Raw genomic sequence first — 18384 nt, 5'->3', positions numbered from 1 at the left:
TGAAGGTTAATCTGTACTCTGCATAAAATCTGGGTATAATACCTTTGCAAAGTAATGGTCTTTTATTACTGAATGTATAGCTGTACTCTGAAGAAACAAAACCTTAATGTGTAGATAGTCTGACGTGTCCTATTCAGAAGTACAAGATGGAGCAAGCTAGTATTTGGTATTCCCAGAATTTCCACCTTTGTGCATATGTTATCACATCCCTTTCTCCTTCCCGTTGTGTTCCATGAGGTAAATTTTTTTTCTTCTAACAATTCTAGCAAAGCAACATGCTAAATTAATGGTGCAATTGACCTGTTCAAAAATGGTCACTATTTAAGGTAGACAAGATGATAGAATAGTATGGATTTTACTGAATTAAGTGTCACTTGTTTCTATTCATTAGCTAACGTGACCTGTAGGGCATCAGACTTCATGTGCCACAACAGACAATGCATACCTAGAAGATGGCTGTGTGATGGCAATGCAGACTGTAAAGATGGATCTGATGAAAGTCTAGAAATCTGTTGTAAGTATCTGCTTGATTACTCCTGTAATGGAAATATTTCAATGATTTCATTGCTTCTGGCTTTTTACCTCTATAGGAATATGTATTTGGCTTTTTATTCACCTGCACTGATATTTTATGGGGCAATACTTAAAATCAACCAGTGGAATTTTTTTACATATTCCTGCAAAGTAATATCAGTAGGTGAGATACTATAGAACTTTCGAATGACTAGCTGAAAAGTGAGAAATTCAATACTCTTATCACTCAGTCCAGTAAGTGAATTAAAATGACTCCTGTGCCCTGGGTTCAATTCTAGTAGCAGAAACAAATTCCGTTCGGTAGTGGAAATACACTATTAATCATTGAAAAATAACTTGCAGCTATGTAAGCAGTCATACTAAGAAAACTGCTTCTATTTGTGCACTTCTAAACTATCTCATAACCTGGCACGTGGATTGATGTTTCAGATGTGAAAACTTGTCATCTCCATGAAATCAGCTGTGGCCCTGGATCTTCCCAATGTATTCCTGTCTCTTGGAAGTGTGATGGTGAAAAGGACTGTGATAACGGTGGCGATGAGGAGAATTGTGGTAATGTGGCCTTTGCCAATGGGAAATGCTTGTTAGACTAACTTTGGCAAAACTTATTTTAGAAATAAGAACAAATCACAATGGATGGCTTGTGACGGCTAACACCATACTTTTCCAGTACCATGAACGCTCCAGCTTTTTGTTACAGTAGCTAATTGACAAATGTAGATGAGGATTTTTGTAGCAGGGCAAATAGGCAGACAATCTGGAGATGAAAACTGTTTCCGGGAATTAAAAGATCAACTCTGGGTTATAAACCTCCAAGGTGCGGTTTGGCATCCGAGCAAGTTTTTACCTACTCCTTTTAGCTAAAAGAATTTCCAATTCATCCAGGATTTGATGAACTGTTGGCATCAATGTGATTGTGGGGTCTTTAGCAGTGGTGGAGGAATGGAACTAGGGCCTGAGTTTCCAGGATGGGAGTGTTTCATCCCCCCCCAATCTGGAAAGTTGGCAGGAAAATGCTCCCCATGCCTGTTGCAACTTCACACTTTTGGCAGCAAGCAGGACTTCTCTCTGCATTTGGCTGGCAGTTGCAAGGCAGGATTTCAATAAGATTGGCTGACAGCTCAAGCCCATCCAGGCACAGCATTGCAGTGGCCAGTAGAAGTACTGCAGTGCCATGCCTTAGACTTTACATCCCACAAACTGGAGTGATGAGTAGCAGGCTCCCAGGAAGGGTAGAGGAATCTGGAGGGTGGTCACAAGGGGATCTGTCAGGGTGGTTGGAGGGCCAGAAAGGTGAGTGCCCCCAGTCAAAGGGGCCTTCTGATTGAAGTGCCCACTTGCCTTCCCACTGAAGGGGCACAAGTTTAAGGAAGATGTGTGGTGAAGTTTTTCATGCAGTCGTGGGTACCTGGAACATGCTGCCAGAGGAGGTGGTGGGCAGGCACATTAGCAACATTTAAGAGGCATCCAGATGGGTACACGAATAGAGGGAGACAGCAGTAAGGGAAGGTGTTTTTAGGGCATCATGATCAATGCAGGCTTGGAGGGCTGAAGAGCCTGTTCTGTGATGTACTTGTTCTAAGATAGAGGGTATAAACTTTTGTTTCCCAATCTGTTGGGTGCCATCAACAATGGAAATACCAAGGATTGATAGTTGGATTGTTTCATTGGAGTTGGTCTTTGCCTGGTGCTTGTATGGCATGAATGTTGCTTGCCACTGATCAGTCCAAGCCTGAATGTGTCCAGGTCTTGGCATATAGGCATGAACAACTTCAGCATCTGACGGGTCATGGGTGGTGCTAAACATCTCCACTTCTAACCTTTATGATGGTAGGGGACTAATTGAAGCAGCTGAAGATGGTTGGGCATAGGACACTACCCTGAGGAGCTCCTGCAGTGATGTCCTGGGTCGGGGATTAACCAACCATAATCTTTTTGTGCTAGCTTTGTCTCCAGCTGGTGATTCCCATTAACTCCAGTTTTCCTAGGGCATTTTGATGTCAAGGGCAGTCACTCTAATCTCTCCTCTGGAATTAAGCTCTTGTCCATGGTTGAACTAGGGTTATAAGATCTGGAGGAGTAGCAAACCAGTGTGCAGGTCAAATGCTACATGACAGCACACTCAAAAACCCCATCTGTTGCTTTCTTGGTAGAGTAGACTGGGGCGGTAATTGCCAGGTTGGATTTGTCCTTTTGTAAATGGGACATACCTGGGTAATTTTCCAAACTGCTGGGTAGATACCAGTGTTGTGGCTGTACTGGAACAGCTTGGCTAAAAGGACAAGGTTAGTTCTGGAGCACAAGTCCTCAATACTACTGATGGAATGCTGTCAGGGCCCCATAATCTTTGCAATATATGGTATTTTTAACTCTCTATCATGTGGAATGAACTGAACTGGCATCCTGTGATGCTGAGAACCTCTAAGAGACCAAGGTAGATCATCCATTCTGCACTTCTGGCTGAAGATTATTGCAAATGCTTCAGCCTTATCTTTGCACTGATGTGCTGGATTCCTTCATTTGAGGATGGGATACTTGTGGTGCCGTCTCCACCACTGCATTTAATTGTCCATCACCATTCACAACAGGATGTAGCAGGACTTGATCTGTTGGTTCTCGGATCACCTTGGCTCTGTCCTGTGCTGCTTTCAGTTTATCCAGTGTTGTAGCTTCACCAGGTTGACCTGTCTGTGTGCCTGATGCTGTTGGTGCATTCTGAATTGAACTCTGTGCACGATGCAATACAATTGAAGAGCACAAAATATTGAATGCTAAAATGAAAATATAAACAATACTCGGTCAGGTAGTATGTGTTGTGAAGGAAGTGGTTAAGGTTTCAGGTCTGTGACCCTTAGCCAGAATATAACCATTGTGTAAATGAATATTTGCAGCAGAGGCAGGTGACAGCATGCCATACATCCAAAGCAACTAATTGAATCTGGGATGTGAACTAATTTAATGTAAGCAAATTAATTAGGAAAATAATTGCACTTTAATGGAAATAAACACTGGTCCTTGGATTTAAAGCGGAGATGAATATTATAAATTCCCTAACTAATTGTTCCTTTAGATTGGAAAATTGCACATGTCACCACCTCATTTAAACATGAGGAGGAAACCCAGAAATTTTGGGCCAGGTGTCTATAAGCACCTTAAATTTCCAGCTGAATGGTGACCCAGCCTGAATTTGTGAAAGGCCTGTATCTTGATTGAATGTTTGAAGAAGTAATTAATGTAATGGACAGAGAAATCCGACGCAAGATTGAAAGTCATGGAATTGAGGGTACTGGCTGAGCTGCAGGAAACCAAGTAGGAATAATTAGCAGGATACAACTAATGCTGTCCCATAGTCCGAGGTCTCAACTGTTCACTCAACTTGTGTATGGCAGGATGAAGCACCTTTGTTTCTGGCTGAGGCCAAGATTAGCTTAAGTGGGCAAAACTGATGATAGGATTATGATGTGTGTAAATATGAACAAATTCACTTTGGACCACAACAAAAAGTAAGCTAGAACTCATGGACATCCAAAGATGCTTGGCATTCCAATGTATAGATCAATGTGCTGAGAATAATCAAAGCTTGTTGGAATGCTGGTCTTTGTATAGCTGAAGTATTTCATCCAGGCTTAGACCACATCTGGAGCACTGAAGCAATTTTGGGCACTGCACTTCAGGAAGGATATTTGGTGTTGGAGAGTGCTGTCTTTTTTGTATCTATAGTTACAAGAACTAATTGTATCCATTGGAATTTAGGAGGTTGGAGGATGATTGAGCTTTCAATGAGAACTGGCAATAATAAAAATGCTAGCTGTGAATCTTTTAAAATTCATTTATGGGCTATAGGTATTGCTGGCTCTGCCAGCATTTATTGTCCACCCCTAGTTGCTCTTGAAGACTGGAACATTGATCTGGCTCTAATAGGCTTTCAGGAAACAATTGATTACAAGAAATTCCTGTCAGTAAGTCTGAGCTCCACAATCCCTTAATACATTTGTTTCTATACTACAGAATCATACTGGTTCAAAGGGATAAATAGGTATTTCTATATTACTTTAGTTATCCCATTCTTCAGATATGGTGCTGGGAGTGTGGCAACTTGAGTCTGGCCTTTAAGACATGTAAAAGGGTTTCTGCACAAATTTCCTATAATAGATCTATGGTCATGAAGATACTTTTCCAAACCATGTCAGCTGGAGATTTCATTTGTGTAAAACAAGAAATACATTGACCAAATTTGAGTGACAACTGATTTAATGCTGGCTCCATATGCAAAATATGATCAATATTTGAATGGTATCAATCAAAAATATTTGATCTTGAGCCACTGAATTGTATCTAATTTTACAATTCAGCTAAGTGCATGTATATCCTACTGTTTTAAGCAGCCTGGAGTGGCAATATTAATACTTTTTTTCTATTTCCTGGTCAATCATATTGACTTACTCCAGATAGGATCAGTCTCTTGAGCAGACTTTACTTTTTTGATCTTTTTCAGGTACCTTTACTTGTGACCCAACAGAATTTGCCTGCTCCAATGGCAGATGCATTTCGATGGTATTTGTCTGCAATAATGAGGATGACTGTGGTGACGGAAGTGATGAAAAAGGCTGTGCACCAACTGCTTGTAATGCACATGAGTTTCAGTGTAATAGTTCTGAATGCATCCCCTTGAGTTGGGTGTGTGACACACATGCAGATTGTGCAGACCAATCTGATGAATTTGCAGACCGCTGTGGGCACATCCATTCTCTGACATGTTCTCCGAATGCAATTCAGTGTGGCTCAGGGGAATGCATCCATAGTCGCTGGTACTGTGATGGAGATGCTGACTGCAGAGATGGAAGTGATGAAATCAACTGCCGTAAGTATTCCAGGCTTTTCTGCTTTGGGTATTTTAGTGAGTGACATTTTGGTGCTGAGGTGGGGGAGACGGTGCTGGGTGGAAAAGTGTGCAGATGTTGGTCCAAGGAGCATAATGAGAAGGCCATTTGGTCTGTTCTGCCAATTAATTCAGATGTATGTCTTGCTCCTTTCTGCCACCTTTTAAATCCATACTTATCATAGAAATCTTATCATAGAAACCCTACAGTGCAGAAGGAGGCCATTCGGCCCATCGAGTCTGCACCGACCACAATCCCACCCAGGCCCTACCCCCACATATTTACCCGCTAATCCATGCATCTCAGAACTCTAAGGGGCAATTTTTAACCTGGCCAATCAATCTAACCTGCACATCTTTGGACTGTGGGAGGAAACCGGAGCACCCGGAGGAAACCCACGCAGACACGAGGAGAATGTGCAAACTCCACACAGACAGTGACCCGAGCCGGGAATCGAACCCGGGACCCTGGAGCTGTGAAGCAGCAGTGCTAACCACTGTGCTACCGTGCCGCCCCATACTTAGTGGCCAAATTCAAAACTCTCGCTCAAATTTTCATTTGTGCCAGAATCCACAGCCCTCAAGGATTCTGTTGTCACCATTCTGTGTGCTGTGAACATTCATTAGCCATTAACAGCAAAATGTGCTTGGCCACTACTACAGAGGCCTTGTTGCCTGATTAAAATTTCAATGACCACAAATGGCCATGTGAAACTAGGTTAAATTTGAAAGGTTGTTTGTTGCAGACCTTGTTGCATGATGTGAATTAAGGACCACATGATCATGTCTAATTTTCTCTTCAAAACCTTAATCCATTTCTTTCACTGAAGTTCTTAATCTCTTCCATTCTGATTGTTCTCTTTGGTATCCAAAGTGTGATCTCCCCTTTCAGTTAATCTATGAAATTCTTTAACTTCTTGCTCACTTCTACACAATTCGCTATGCCTCCACCTGCAATTTGGGGTCTACCCTCTTACAGTATCTGAATAAAGGAATAGGGTGTTATCCTTGGGGAACATGTTAGAATACATTCTCTAAGCAATTCTGCTTTTCATTTTTTTGCTGCTGATCTTGCTTTCTGGAAGTCCATGTTATCAAACCTCTGGAAAATCTCTCTTGATCCACTTCATGCTGACTTTTGTTCAGCTTGTACTCTTGGTGCTCCAGGAGTAATTGTCTATGAACAATATGGGGATTGCTCTAGCAATTTTCTCAATCCAATAAGTGAATTTTTAAATTCCAGAAGAGAACTTTAGGCTGATTTTTTTTTGGATGAATAAAACAGCCATTTTCAAATATTGCATATGTTAACCATTGGTTTTAAAACTGGATGAATCGCCTAAAATGTGACATGCTATACTATTCTAACTTTCAGCTCGTTACACATGTAGACCAGATCACTTCAGATGTGGTGATGGTGCCTGTATCCATAATGACAAGAAATGTAATGGACTGAATGATTGCCTTGATGCCAGTGATGAATCTGGCTGTATAAATGGTAAGTGCATGGTATCATTTAGAATGATTGATTGATTTTTGACTGAAGTTCTCTATTATAAATGTATTTTCTCTTTCTGCAACAGTGGAGTGCAGAGGACCCATTGAGTTTAAGTGTGGCAGTGGTGAATGCATTGATATAACAAAAGTCTGTAACCAGCATCAAGACTGCAGCGATTGGAGTGATGAACCAGCCAACAAATGTAGTAAGTAATGAATTGGTTGCATTGCAGGTATACAGACCTTTAATTCTTGGTTTACTGATTTGAACTCGCTTCCTGATACAATCTGTACAATACTTGGCTATAGTTAAATAGCTTTTATTGTGGCTAGCATTCTAATCAGATTTGGTTTAAAGATTATGGTCAGAATATTTCAGCCATTCACCCCAGTGGGATTCCTCGATTTTGCTGCAGTGAACAGATTTGGCTGAGCATCAAATTCTCAATCCTTGCTTGCAGCAATGGCAGGGTGTGAATGGGTGGAAAATTCCAGCCATTGCATGTGATTCTGGCAAGAACCTGGTTTAAGTCTGTCATTCAGTGCTGATTTTCATTATGCTTGTAGGGCATTGACTTTAATTACACTTGCATTATTTATATTCAAAATATTTGGTAAAGTTAATATTTTGGTTCCAGTTATGAAATAACTTTACTTTCCAGTTAAAACAATTTTTTGTTTTTACAAGCTGTTTACAATCTCTTTGGATCTATAAAACAAACATTTTTACTGAATGATCTAGTTAAGAAATTTGGGAAATATATTTTCACTTTCTATAAAATCAGTGCAATGCAGAGGTAGTAGGCAGTACACTCTCTGCCTGTGTGGGCCCAGTTTTTGCCACAGTTCCAAGTAGAATCTCAGTCCCTTTCAAGGATTTAATCCTTTGTAGGCAGCAGTGTTCACGTTACAGGGTTCTGTTTATGCATCTTCCCCATGGGGCATGCTTTTTCTGGAGTTTGTAGCATCTTTTGTGTCTGTTTCCTGTTTGTGCCTTCAACCACTAACCAGTTGGTACTGCTTTCAGTAAAGGATCACCAGGTCACTGATTATCCAAATACAGGATCAAATCCTTAACATTGAAATGTTTGGGAATCTAATTTTTATGGCAAATTTTCCTTGCGGTTACTATTGGGGTCAAAGGGCATCACAATGCTTTCTACCCAAAGCAGGAATTGGGCAACTAGACCTTGTGATTAAATATTTCTGGTCAGTTTGTAAAACTTGTTTTTTTGACATTAAATACCTGATCCCACACTGACTTGGGCATCTCCATCAGAATGCAAGTATATGGAGCTGGTAAGACCAACTTTAAAATATAGGGTATTGTATTGAAAGCATGTCAGAATGAGTGTCAAACTTGTGTTACAAAGTTATGTAGCTTACTAGCAAAGCAATTGTGTACTTAAGCTAAATTTTGGAAGGATGGGGGAGTTCTAAAGTGATTTCATTCTTTTCCTCCAGATGTGAATGAATGCTTGGACAACAATGGTGGCTGTTCTCACATCTGTAAAGATCTGACTGTTGGCTATAAATGTGATTGTCCCACTGGTTTTGAGTTGATTGGTAAAACTTGTGGTGGTAAGTTTTTACTTCACTATTCTACAAGGGAATAATGACTTGTTTGATGACACTCCAGAGGATATTGTTTTTTTTTGCAGATATTGATGAATGCAAAATTGCTGGGACCTGCAGTCAAACTTGTATGAATTTAGAAGGAAGCTACATGTGCAAATGCCACATTGGATATCAAATGGACCCAGCTAATGGAGTTTGCAAGGCTGTAGGCAAGTATATCTTCAGTTGAACATCTAAGAGATTGGGTGGGTGATGGACTTGTGTCCAGTCACTTATTCGGGAGCACCCTAGTGCTTTGCTCAAGATCACAATTCTCTGTTCCAGTGACAGACTTACTAACTAATTGGGATGAAAGGAAGACTCCCATGGAATTGGGAAAACTTCCACTTACGCAGGAGAACTGCTCTCTGAACTTGATTCATAAGAGACTTTTTTTAATATAGTAATGATATGCCTGACTTGTTTTCAATTAAATGTTAAATTAGTTTGTTACTCAGTTCCCATATATTGAGCATTAAATAGCTTGCACATGAAATGGCCAACTGATCCATCAAGCTTGCCCTACACATGATGACTAGAGAATTATAACTAAACCACCAACACCCTGGTGCCCCACTCTTTTTCTCAATTGAAATAAACAATCCAGATTCTGTTCAGTGTCAAGTTTATAGACATCTCTAGGAATCCAATATTCTGTGTTGATGTAGTTTGGTCAGAGTAACTGAGGCATGTTCAATCTGTTACTCCATTCCTCTAGCTTGCCTCTGAACTTTTCCATGGTCACTCATTCTCCTTGAGGGAATGAGCACTGGGTCTAGTGATCATGTTCATTCTGCATAGTGCCATTGAGTTACACTGGTTCTCAACTACAGTTTCTTGCCATTTGTCATGGACCTTGAAACATTACCTTTCTGCAACTTTCACTGTTTTCATGTGGAATATGCATGTATCCTAAGTTAAATGCAATTTGCCACTAGCCCACTCCCTCAGTATGCTACCAAAGTTTCTAAAAGCACTATCTACCAGATTTCCCACGTTTCCTTGCCCCTAGTGACTTGAGTTCTGCCAAGGGACTATTAATAGAGTATCTCTTTCTGACCAGTCAAATCCTACACCCTTTTTGGATAACTTGGTATAGTCAGGATGAATCTGACTGGTGTCTTGCAGCCAGTGAAGGAAAGTTAATATTTCTAGTGGACCTCATCAAAACTTTGATCATAGAACTGAAACATGGTTTTTCACCACAGATGCTGCCTGACCTGAGAATTTCTAGCATTTTTCTGATTTCCAGCATCTGCAGTATTTTGATTCATATGACCTGCCCTTTCTTCCCCAACCATGCAAAATGTTAGGGCATTTCCTCTAACTGTGCTTTAGCTTTCACCAGCAAACTGGTCATTGTAGACTTAAAACAGTTTATATGTCCTCGCGCTACTGCTTTCTCTGGCATTACTTTTGCATTGAAACCATGCTGACCTTGTGTAGGCAATGCATGTAAAAGGGGATGGAGACAAGCTAATCCATAAAATTTGTGTCCGATTGCAACATTCTGGGAGAAGCAAGACGTATTTGTCAATTTAGGAGATGATTCTTGGGGTAGATGTGGAGTGTGATGTCACCTCTCTTGGATGAATTTCAAATTGGCGGTCACTGTTTTTAATAAGTCATGTAAATTGGGTGAGATTTTTTTCTTGAGGGTAGTGAGTCTTTGGAACTCCCTCCCAAAGGCAGAGGAAACAGTGTTATGGCAGAGGTAGAGATTAAGTGGTTAGCATCAAATTAGCCATGAATGGTGAAGCAGGCTTGAGGGGCCAAATGGTCTACTCGTATATCAGGTGAGCTCCAGGAGGCCAGTTGGATCTTTGTTCTTTCCACCCAATTTTCGATGACATTTGGAATTTGTCTCCCTTTGTAAAATGCTTGTAGAACACAGGTCCACAATCTATTGCAGATTACTTTAGTGCTTCCTAGTGTCTTAATTGCTTGTCTAGTTCAGCTAGTACTGGGCTGACTATTGCCACTGTTTCCTGGCTTGGATTTTAAAATGCCAGTGCTGTGCTCTCAACACAACTTTACAAAGGTTGATAGCATAATCCTTGGGCTATATTAAACCATCTAAATTGTTCAATGAAATGAGGTGGATATGGTCTTCAGAAAAGTGACTTGAATTCAAAAGTCTCCTTTTTTACTAGAAAGTAATTAAATATAATTCAAGTGAGATTTTATTTCCTTACAATGCAAGTAATACCACTAAGCTGAACTTGTTTCAACAAGATTGCTTTCACGAGTGTTGTAGGGCATGGGTTAATACAGTTGCTTCAGACAATCTTTTTTAACAGAGAATAATAGGAATGAATATGGCTTGGGCAATCTGCACTCGTCCTCTTGCAAGGTTTATGGCAAACTCTTGAACTCCAGCTTTATTCACTTGATCTTCTAATGGTGCGGACTGAGACAAACTAATAGAACGTGTCCCTTCAAACACCTTGTGTAAATGCCTTGGTCTCTAGGTAAATGTCAGTTGGTTGAGTAAATTGAGGGGCATTTCCTTAAATTTCTCTTTTAATAGGAGAGGAGCCATACCTGATCTTCACTAATCGCCATGATATCAGAAAATTGGGATTACACCACAAAGTGTACAGTCAGATAGTTGCAGAATTGAGAAATGCTGTGGCACTGGATATTGATGTGGCAGAGCAGATGATCTTCTGGGCTGACTTGGGACAGCAGGCAATTTTCAGGTAATATCGTGTTGCACCTCATAACTGACCTTCTCCAAAACTGCACTTGCTAGCTTCAGTAACCAATTTGGTCAAATTTCCGAAGTGCTTCCATCATTGAACATTTTGTGGCTGAATAGTTTTTGTGATGGCTTTGATTTTATTTCAGTCATTGCATATACTCAGCAGATCTACATGACAGCAATAATCATTCATGCAATTACCGTGTCAAATTAATTTAAACCTCTTCAAATCATGGCCATTACTTAGTGATCCAGAGAACCATTCAATGATTTAATGTCTAGGTGTTAAACCTTGTAATTGGCCTACCTTTTTGCGACTCCCCTCCAAGTAGATTTGCTGGTGTTTCAGATGCATGTCCAGTATCTCATAATCATGCAACCTGCATGGTGACTTGAGAGCAAAAGTGAATTGGTTATGATCATGCACTAATATCTGTTGTGCATTTGAGGTGCATAACTTTTGCGTGCAAGATTTAATGGTTGGAATTTGTTTGCTTTTACCTTTTTTTGCAGTATGCTGATGGATAAGCACAAAGGCAGCACTGGTATTTCCAGGATTGTTAACAATGTACGAATTCATGTGGGAATTGCTGTTGACTGGATCTACAACAATATTTACTGGACTGATATGGGTGCTAGAACCATATCTGTTGCAAGCTTTAATGGAATCAGAAGGAAAACGCTCTTTGACAGCAACTTGAGGGAGCCAGCTTCAGTAGCCGTTGATCCACTATTGGGGTATGGACTTTGCCTTGAATGTACCATTGGGTATTGATGCTTGATTCACTTTCGCTGGCATTAAGTATTTTATGACTAAGGTGTTTGGATAGTCAAGTAATCAACCAGATGATCTGGTAACTACAGATGAGAGCAATGATTTGTTTGCATTACAGCATGACGATCACAGGCCATTTTTGCCTTTCCTTGTCTTTAGGATGGAGTTGTCTACAGCAATCTCATTTTTCACTCTTTACATTTTTCTTTAAATATTTGACCAGTTCCAGTTTGTCTCAACAGCCATTTATAATTGTCCTAACTCTATGAATTTGGTTCTACCCTGCTGCCCCCCCTCTAACCCTTGGTCTTTCAGAATCACTAACCCAAAGCAACCATCCAATTTTCTAAACATTGCATTTCCCTTGTTTAAATTCAATTTTTAAAAAAATTTGGCCTTCAACTAAGTCAATGTATACACAATCTTTTTATGCATGTTTTGTGCTTCTAATCATTCCTATATCTAGCCCAAACCTGGGCACAATATTACTGACCTTAACTGAACCAGTAGTGTGCTTGTTCACCATCTTACATATTGATGCCTCTATATACAATCAGTTTTTTATTGATTTTTGATGGATGCTAAATTCACTCTACACAAGGCAATAGGTCAAGGCTAACATCTTGTGGTTCACCAGAAGGGCTGCTTGCATATGCAAGATTAGGAGCAGTGTAATTATCATAATAGGTTATACATGTTGAGTACTGATTCTACCATTGCCTTTTGCAGCAAAACTCTTTAGAATCACATCTGCCAGACAAGTCAAATTTCTGTTTTGGCTGCAAACTTTGCTAGTTTTGAAGCTGTTGTTTTTTCCTTGAAGGCTTTTGTGTATTGCTGAACACTATGCTATGTACTGATGCAATTCGACAGCATTGGCTGAAATTAGATCATTCACAGTAAAGGGATCTTCTGGTCCTGCAAGTGGCACACTCTGCCACAGGTTTCCCAGAGTTATAGATATGCTAGGCAAAATCTTCAAATTTGGAAGTGCAGTTCAATTTTCAATCTTGTAGTAATTGCAGCTGCCCCTAGGGTGGTGCAGTGGCTGTGGTTAGCACTGCTACCTCACAGCACCAGGGACCCAGGTTTGTTTCCTTGCTTGGTCACCCTGTGTAGAGTTTGTACATTCCCCATGTCTGCATGGGTTTCCTCCAGGTGCTCGGGTTCCCTCCCACAATCTGAAAGACATGTTGGTTGGGTGCATTGACCCAAACAGGTGCCAGAGTGCGGTGACGAGGGGAATTTCACTAACTTCATTGCAGTGTTAATGTAAGCCTCACTTTTAACTAATAAACTTAACTTTTTTGGATGGTAGGAATCTAAAATCGGATGTGTTACCATTTTTAACAGCAATGTAATAACTAGCCTTCTGGGGAAAAGGCCATCACAAACAGCCTGGGTGTCTAGGCAGAAAAGCAGTGCTATTGTTGCATTTGTTACTGAAGCTTCAAGGACAGTTCAGATTGAATTCTTTTTGATCGATCTCTCTTATTTAAAGGTATATTTATTGGTCAGACTGGGGTGAACCTGCAGTGATTGAAAAAGCAGGAATGAATGGTGTTGGTCGCAAGCTCCTAGTTACCAGAGAGATTGAATGGCCAAATGCCATCTGTCTTGGTGAGTAGACCTGTATAAAAGTAGACTGATTTTTTTTTTGGTCTTCGACAAGCATGGTTCACTTGGTTCAATTATCCCATAGATCTTGTGAAAAACCGTCTTTATTGGGTTGACTCTAAGCTGCACACATTGTCAAGTGTGGATGTGACTGGACAAAATAGAAGAACTGTGCTTTCCTCTCTCGAATTCCTTGCTCATCCTTTTGGTATATCAATATTTGAGGTAAGGTTTGATTATGAAAAGGTGTAGTGAAGTTGAAAAACGCATGTTAAATGTTTTTTTAATCAAATGAAATAGTTTTGCAAGATTTTTGGATTTTAGAAGCTCTGGAGCTTGTATTGGTTACATCTTGTTACCTGTTCCTTATACCCATATGGATGGTCAATTAAGGTGGTTTATGCAGCATAAGGGTGACTGCAACATGTCTTCAGGAGTACAATCTAACCCCTGTTCAGCATTTTTGACTACTTCATAGAATCCCAAATAGTACAGAAGGGGACCATTTTGGCCAATTGAGCCTGCACTAATACACTCACCCAGGCTCTATCCCCATAACCCACGTATTTGCCCTGCTAATCACCCCTGACACTAAGGGGCAATTTAGCATGGCCAATCCACCTAACCTGCACACCTTTGGAATTGCCTTTACCTTTATTCATTGTGCTATGTTTGTTGCACAAAATTCATGTATGTTAACTGTAGTGTGGAGCACTAATACTGTGGGGTAAACATTTATAGAAAAGCAATGGTGTGCTGCAAATGACACTGCTAGAAATAGCAATCTGGCAGAATATTTGGAGAGGGATCTGAAAAGCCATGGCGTGCACAAATCTCAACTTTTTAGGTGAGGTGGGCACATTCTGATTTCTGTTTATGTTCATGGGATGTGACTGGCAAGGCCAACAGGTTGCCCATCGACATCCTTGTCAGTTGCATTGCTGTGGGTTATGGAGTACGCTTATCAAATAAGAATGGCTGGTTTGCTTCCCTAAAGGACGAGTAAAACCTACTTGTCTCAACAGATGTTGTCAAACATGTCATTTCCAGCATTTTATGTTGAATTGTTCTGCTTTCAATAATGGAAGAATCTTTAAGTTGTGGGCAAAAGTTCTACATGACTTGGACTCAGATTGGTTGGATGGAGCATTTTATAAAATGAAGTCACAACTCCTTTGCTGATGTAAATTTGTAGGTGCCCATTCAGCGATTGTGTCAGAGGACCCCCAGTTACAGTACAAGGCACGTGAAGTTGTTTCCACCCACGAGTGAATGTGATGAATATTGATTTGTGTCTTTATGAACTTTGGAAGTGGTCTCATTTCAGGATCATGTCTTCTGGACTGACTGGAAGCATAACACGATCTATCGAGCTAATAAATACACAGGAGGGGATCTGATGATTTTAATCTCTAATCTTAAGGAAGCTCAGGACATCATTGTCTCTCATGAGCTTGTACAACCAACAGGTAGGAATTCTTTAGTAGTTTATCAATTAGCAAACCCTTGATTCTAAACACGTTTCCTATTGGTCACTCTGATTCTATGGATCAATCACTTTGAATCTAAATAAAACTAGCTGATTCTTTTAGTCCATGGTTACCTTATCAAAATTGGACTTCTGAATTGTGAATTGTCAGTTCATGCTTTCAAATGTTGTAAGAACATTGTATTTCAGAACAATTTGGATGCTCACCATGCCTATAGCACATCTGAAATGGCTGTTTAAAATAGTGGGGCACACTTGCATAATTTTGGGTTGTCCTGTTCCATTTCAACTACTGACCATGCCACTTTATGATCTTTCAGCAAGATCTGCTTGGATTGTGGTTTCCTTCCGATTCCGACCCCTCTTAATGTTTGTTTAACCTAAGTATATTGTAATGTGTGGCAGAATTCTCTGGTCTTGTCTGGCAGGACCTGTCGGGAGTGAGAATGGAGAATTTTGGCTTTGCAGCCAAAACTCCATTAACTTTCTGTGGCACTAGAAAATCCCAGCTGCAAATGAGGAATGACAACATTTAAAGATGTGAACTGGCAATGTTTTTGGTACATTCTTATTGTTTGTCGTCAAATCTAGCAAAACTACTGAATTTGATAGCCAATTTGGGCAGGATAATTTAACAGCATGCACCCCCTCAACCCATTTACACCATCCACACTTGCCATTGGCAGTCACCAATATCTGACACATAACAATAACCATTTGCCAGTACCACAGTTGGTTAAAAGCAATGGTAACTTCTATAACTTGTAGAAATTCTACTCAATTGTGCTGGTTCTCAGTGTTTGCTCAGATTAGCAAAGGATCACCATTTTAAGATGCATTTAATTTCCCCAACGTTTGCACGAGAAACTGAGCACAGAGATTGTGTGGCTGAAGAAATGGGGTACTCGGGAGTTTACATTCTTGACACTTTCGGATCTGCTTCAGGGAAGGTGGGACCTGTACAAGCTGAATGGTTTGCACCTGTGCAGAGCTGAGACCAATACCTCATGGGGGCTTTTGCTGGTTCTATGGAGAGGTTTCAGGGGATGGGAACCAAAAGATAAGCTTAGGTCAGACTTGGATCAGGAAACAAGTGGAACATTAGTTAGTGACTTAAAGACAAAAGAAACAAGGGTTTAAAAAGTGTCCAGCAAATGCAATTTTTTTTTTTATACAAATAAGGCAGATGAACTAAGGGCACAGATACGCACATGGTGCATGATACTGTTGCTATAATGGATGCCTGGCTAAAGGAGGGGCAAAATTGGCAGCTTAATATCCCTGGATATAGTTTTCAGGTGGATAGTGTGGGTGACAGGAGGGAGTAGCATGTTGGTTAAAGAATAAACTACAGTTGAGAAGGGATGTACTAAAACAGGTTAACAAATTAAACTTTATGGGTTGAGCTTGGGAATAAAAGTGGCAGTCATAATACAGACTCCCAAATAGAGGGGGCATGGGGGGTAGAACACATATGCAGAAAAATGCCTGCCTGTAGGAATAAGAGCAATAATAAGAGACTTTAACTATCCCAATATCACGGTTTCAAATAAGGGGCATTCAAATACTGTATCCAGGATAATGACCAGCCCAATGAAATCCAATTCTGCAAGAAATGAATATTGGCCAGTGGGTGACCATTATCAGGAATAGTGACCACAATTCTGTTAGATTTATGGAAAAGGACAGATGAAGTAAGTTTTAAACTGAGGGAAGGCAAATTTTACAAAACAAGTGATTTGTGGACTGGACAAGACTGCTAATGGATAAATCAGTGGTAAACTGGGGGAAGCACTAAGATCTTTGGGAGACAAAGCAGACATGACGACCTAAAATAAGAATGGTACTGCAAAATCTAGACCCCTAATTGTCTAGAAAAATACAGGGAAGATTAAACAGAGCTCATAGTCACAAAACTCAACACTGTAGAAGTACAAGGATCAAATTTTTTAAAATCGGAAGGCATGAAAAAATATTAGCCAGGAAAGCCCAAAGATACTTTGCTAGTATATAAATAGCAAAAAGGATAGGCCCTACTTCCTCAGCTATCAGATGAAAACATGTGGTGATGCAGAGGATATGGGAAGAGTTTTTAAAAAAAATTTCTGTATTCCCAAAGGAAAGGGATGACATGGATATAGTAATCATGAGGCAGTGTGAAATATTGGCAAAATCACAACTAGAAGTGTTAGTGGCGAAGTCCATTGGTCTGAATAGATTCTTCCCTATGATAAAGGAGGTAAGGGAGGAAATGGTAAAAGCTGAGGATTGTTTTTCAATCTTCACTAGACACAGGTGAGGTGCTGCAGGAATGCAAATGTCATTCTGTTGGGCCCCCTGTCTTCAGTGGTGGGAAAAGTGTTAATTGTATATTGAGATCGCAAACTATCACTTAGCAAGGCACTGACTAATCTGGGATAGTCTGCATGGCTTTAAAGGAAGATCATGTCTTACAAATTTGAATTCTGAGGAAGTGATGAGGGTAATGCAGTGGATGTTGTCTGTGGTTTCAGTCAAGCATTTGACAAGGTCCCAGATGGCAGACTGGTCAAAAGTAAGCCCGTGCGATACAGTATAATGTGGCAAATTAGACCCCAAATTGGCTTCGTAACCATAAGGGTATGGTTGATGGGTGCCCTTGCAAATGGAAAGCTGTTTCAAGTGGTGTTCCACTGGGGTCTTGTGTTAGGATCCCTGCTGTTTGTTTTGTATATCAATGATTTGGACTTGAATGTGGTAAATTTGCAGATGCAAATTAGCTGTGATGGGATAGCTGTAAGCTCCCAAATCTAGATGGGTTGGTGGAATGGGCAGGAAAGTAGTAGATGGAGTTCAACAGAGGCAATGCATTTAGGGAGGCTCAAGTAAAAGGAAATACTTGAATGGGAATATACTGATGGGTGGATGAAAGTGAGATCTTGGTGTACAAGTGCACAGGTTCCTAAAGGTAGCAGTACAAGTAGATGTTGTACAAGCATATTTTGTGCAGTTCTGGTCACCACATTACAGGAAGGACATAATTAGAGTGCAGAGAAGAATGTTGCCAAGGCTGGAGAATTGTAGCTATGGAGATTGGAGAGGTTGGGGTTGTTTTCCTTGGAACAGAGAAGGTTGAGGGGTGACGTGATTGAAGTATACAAAATTGAGGGGTAGGAATAAATGGGAAGAACCTGTTTCCCTTGGCAGAATGTTCAAAAACAAAGGGTCATTGATCCCCAGTTAAGTGGCAGAAGGATTAGAGGAGACGTGAGGAAAATCTGTTTTACTAGAGG

At 40.4% G+C, this 18384-nt stretch overlaps 1 protein-coding gene across 1 annotated transcript in view; it reads left to right on the top strand.

Annotated features, from left to right (window-relative positions):
- Positions 1–18384, top strand: part of LOC144494657 (low-density lipoprotein receptor-related protein 1-like) — an 84071-nt gene that overhangs the window by 43189 nt on the left and 22498 nt on the right. Inside the window, exons 40-51 of the mRNA XM_078213861.1 lie at positions 392–514; positions 964–1086; positions 5030–5395; positions 6789–6911; positions 6997–7116; positions 8375–8491; positions 8572–8697; positions 11058–11229; positions 11745–11969; positions 13508–13626; positions 13709–13848; positions 14951–15092. Of these exons, the coding sequence (XP_078069987.1) occupies positions 392–514; positions 964–1086; positions 5030–5395; positions 6789–6911; positions 6997–7116; positions 8375–8491; positions 8572–8697; positions 11058–11229; positions 11745–11969; positions 13508–13626; positions 13709–13848; positions 14951–15092 (1896 nt within the window). The remainder of the gene's footprint in view (positions 1–391; positions 515–963; positions 1087–5029; positions 5396–6788; positions 6912–6996; positions 7117–8374; positions 8492–8571; positions 8698–11057; positions 11230–11744; positions 11970–13507; positions 13627–13708; positions 13849–14950; positions 15093–18384) is intronic.

Source organism: Mustelus asterias, chromosome 6 (assembly GCF_964213995.1).
Source record: "Mustelus asterias chromosome 6, sMusAst1.hap1.1, whole genome shotgun sequence".
Classification (NCBI taxonomy): Eukaryota; Metazoa; Chordata; class Chondrichthyes; order Carcharhiniformes; family Triakidae; genus Mustelus; species Mustelus asterias.
The sequence above is the reverse complement of the archived record's forward strand: the minus strand, read 5'-3'. Positions and strand labels throughout refer to the sequence as shown.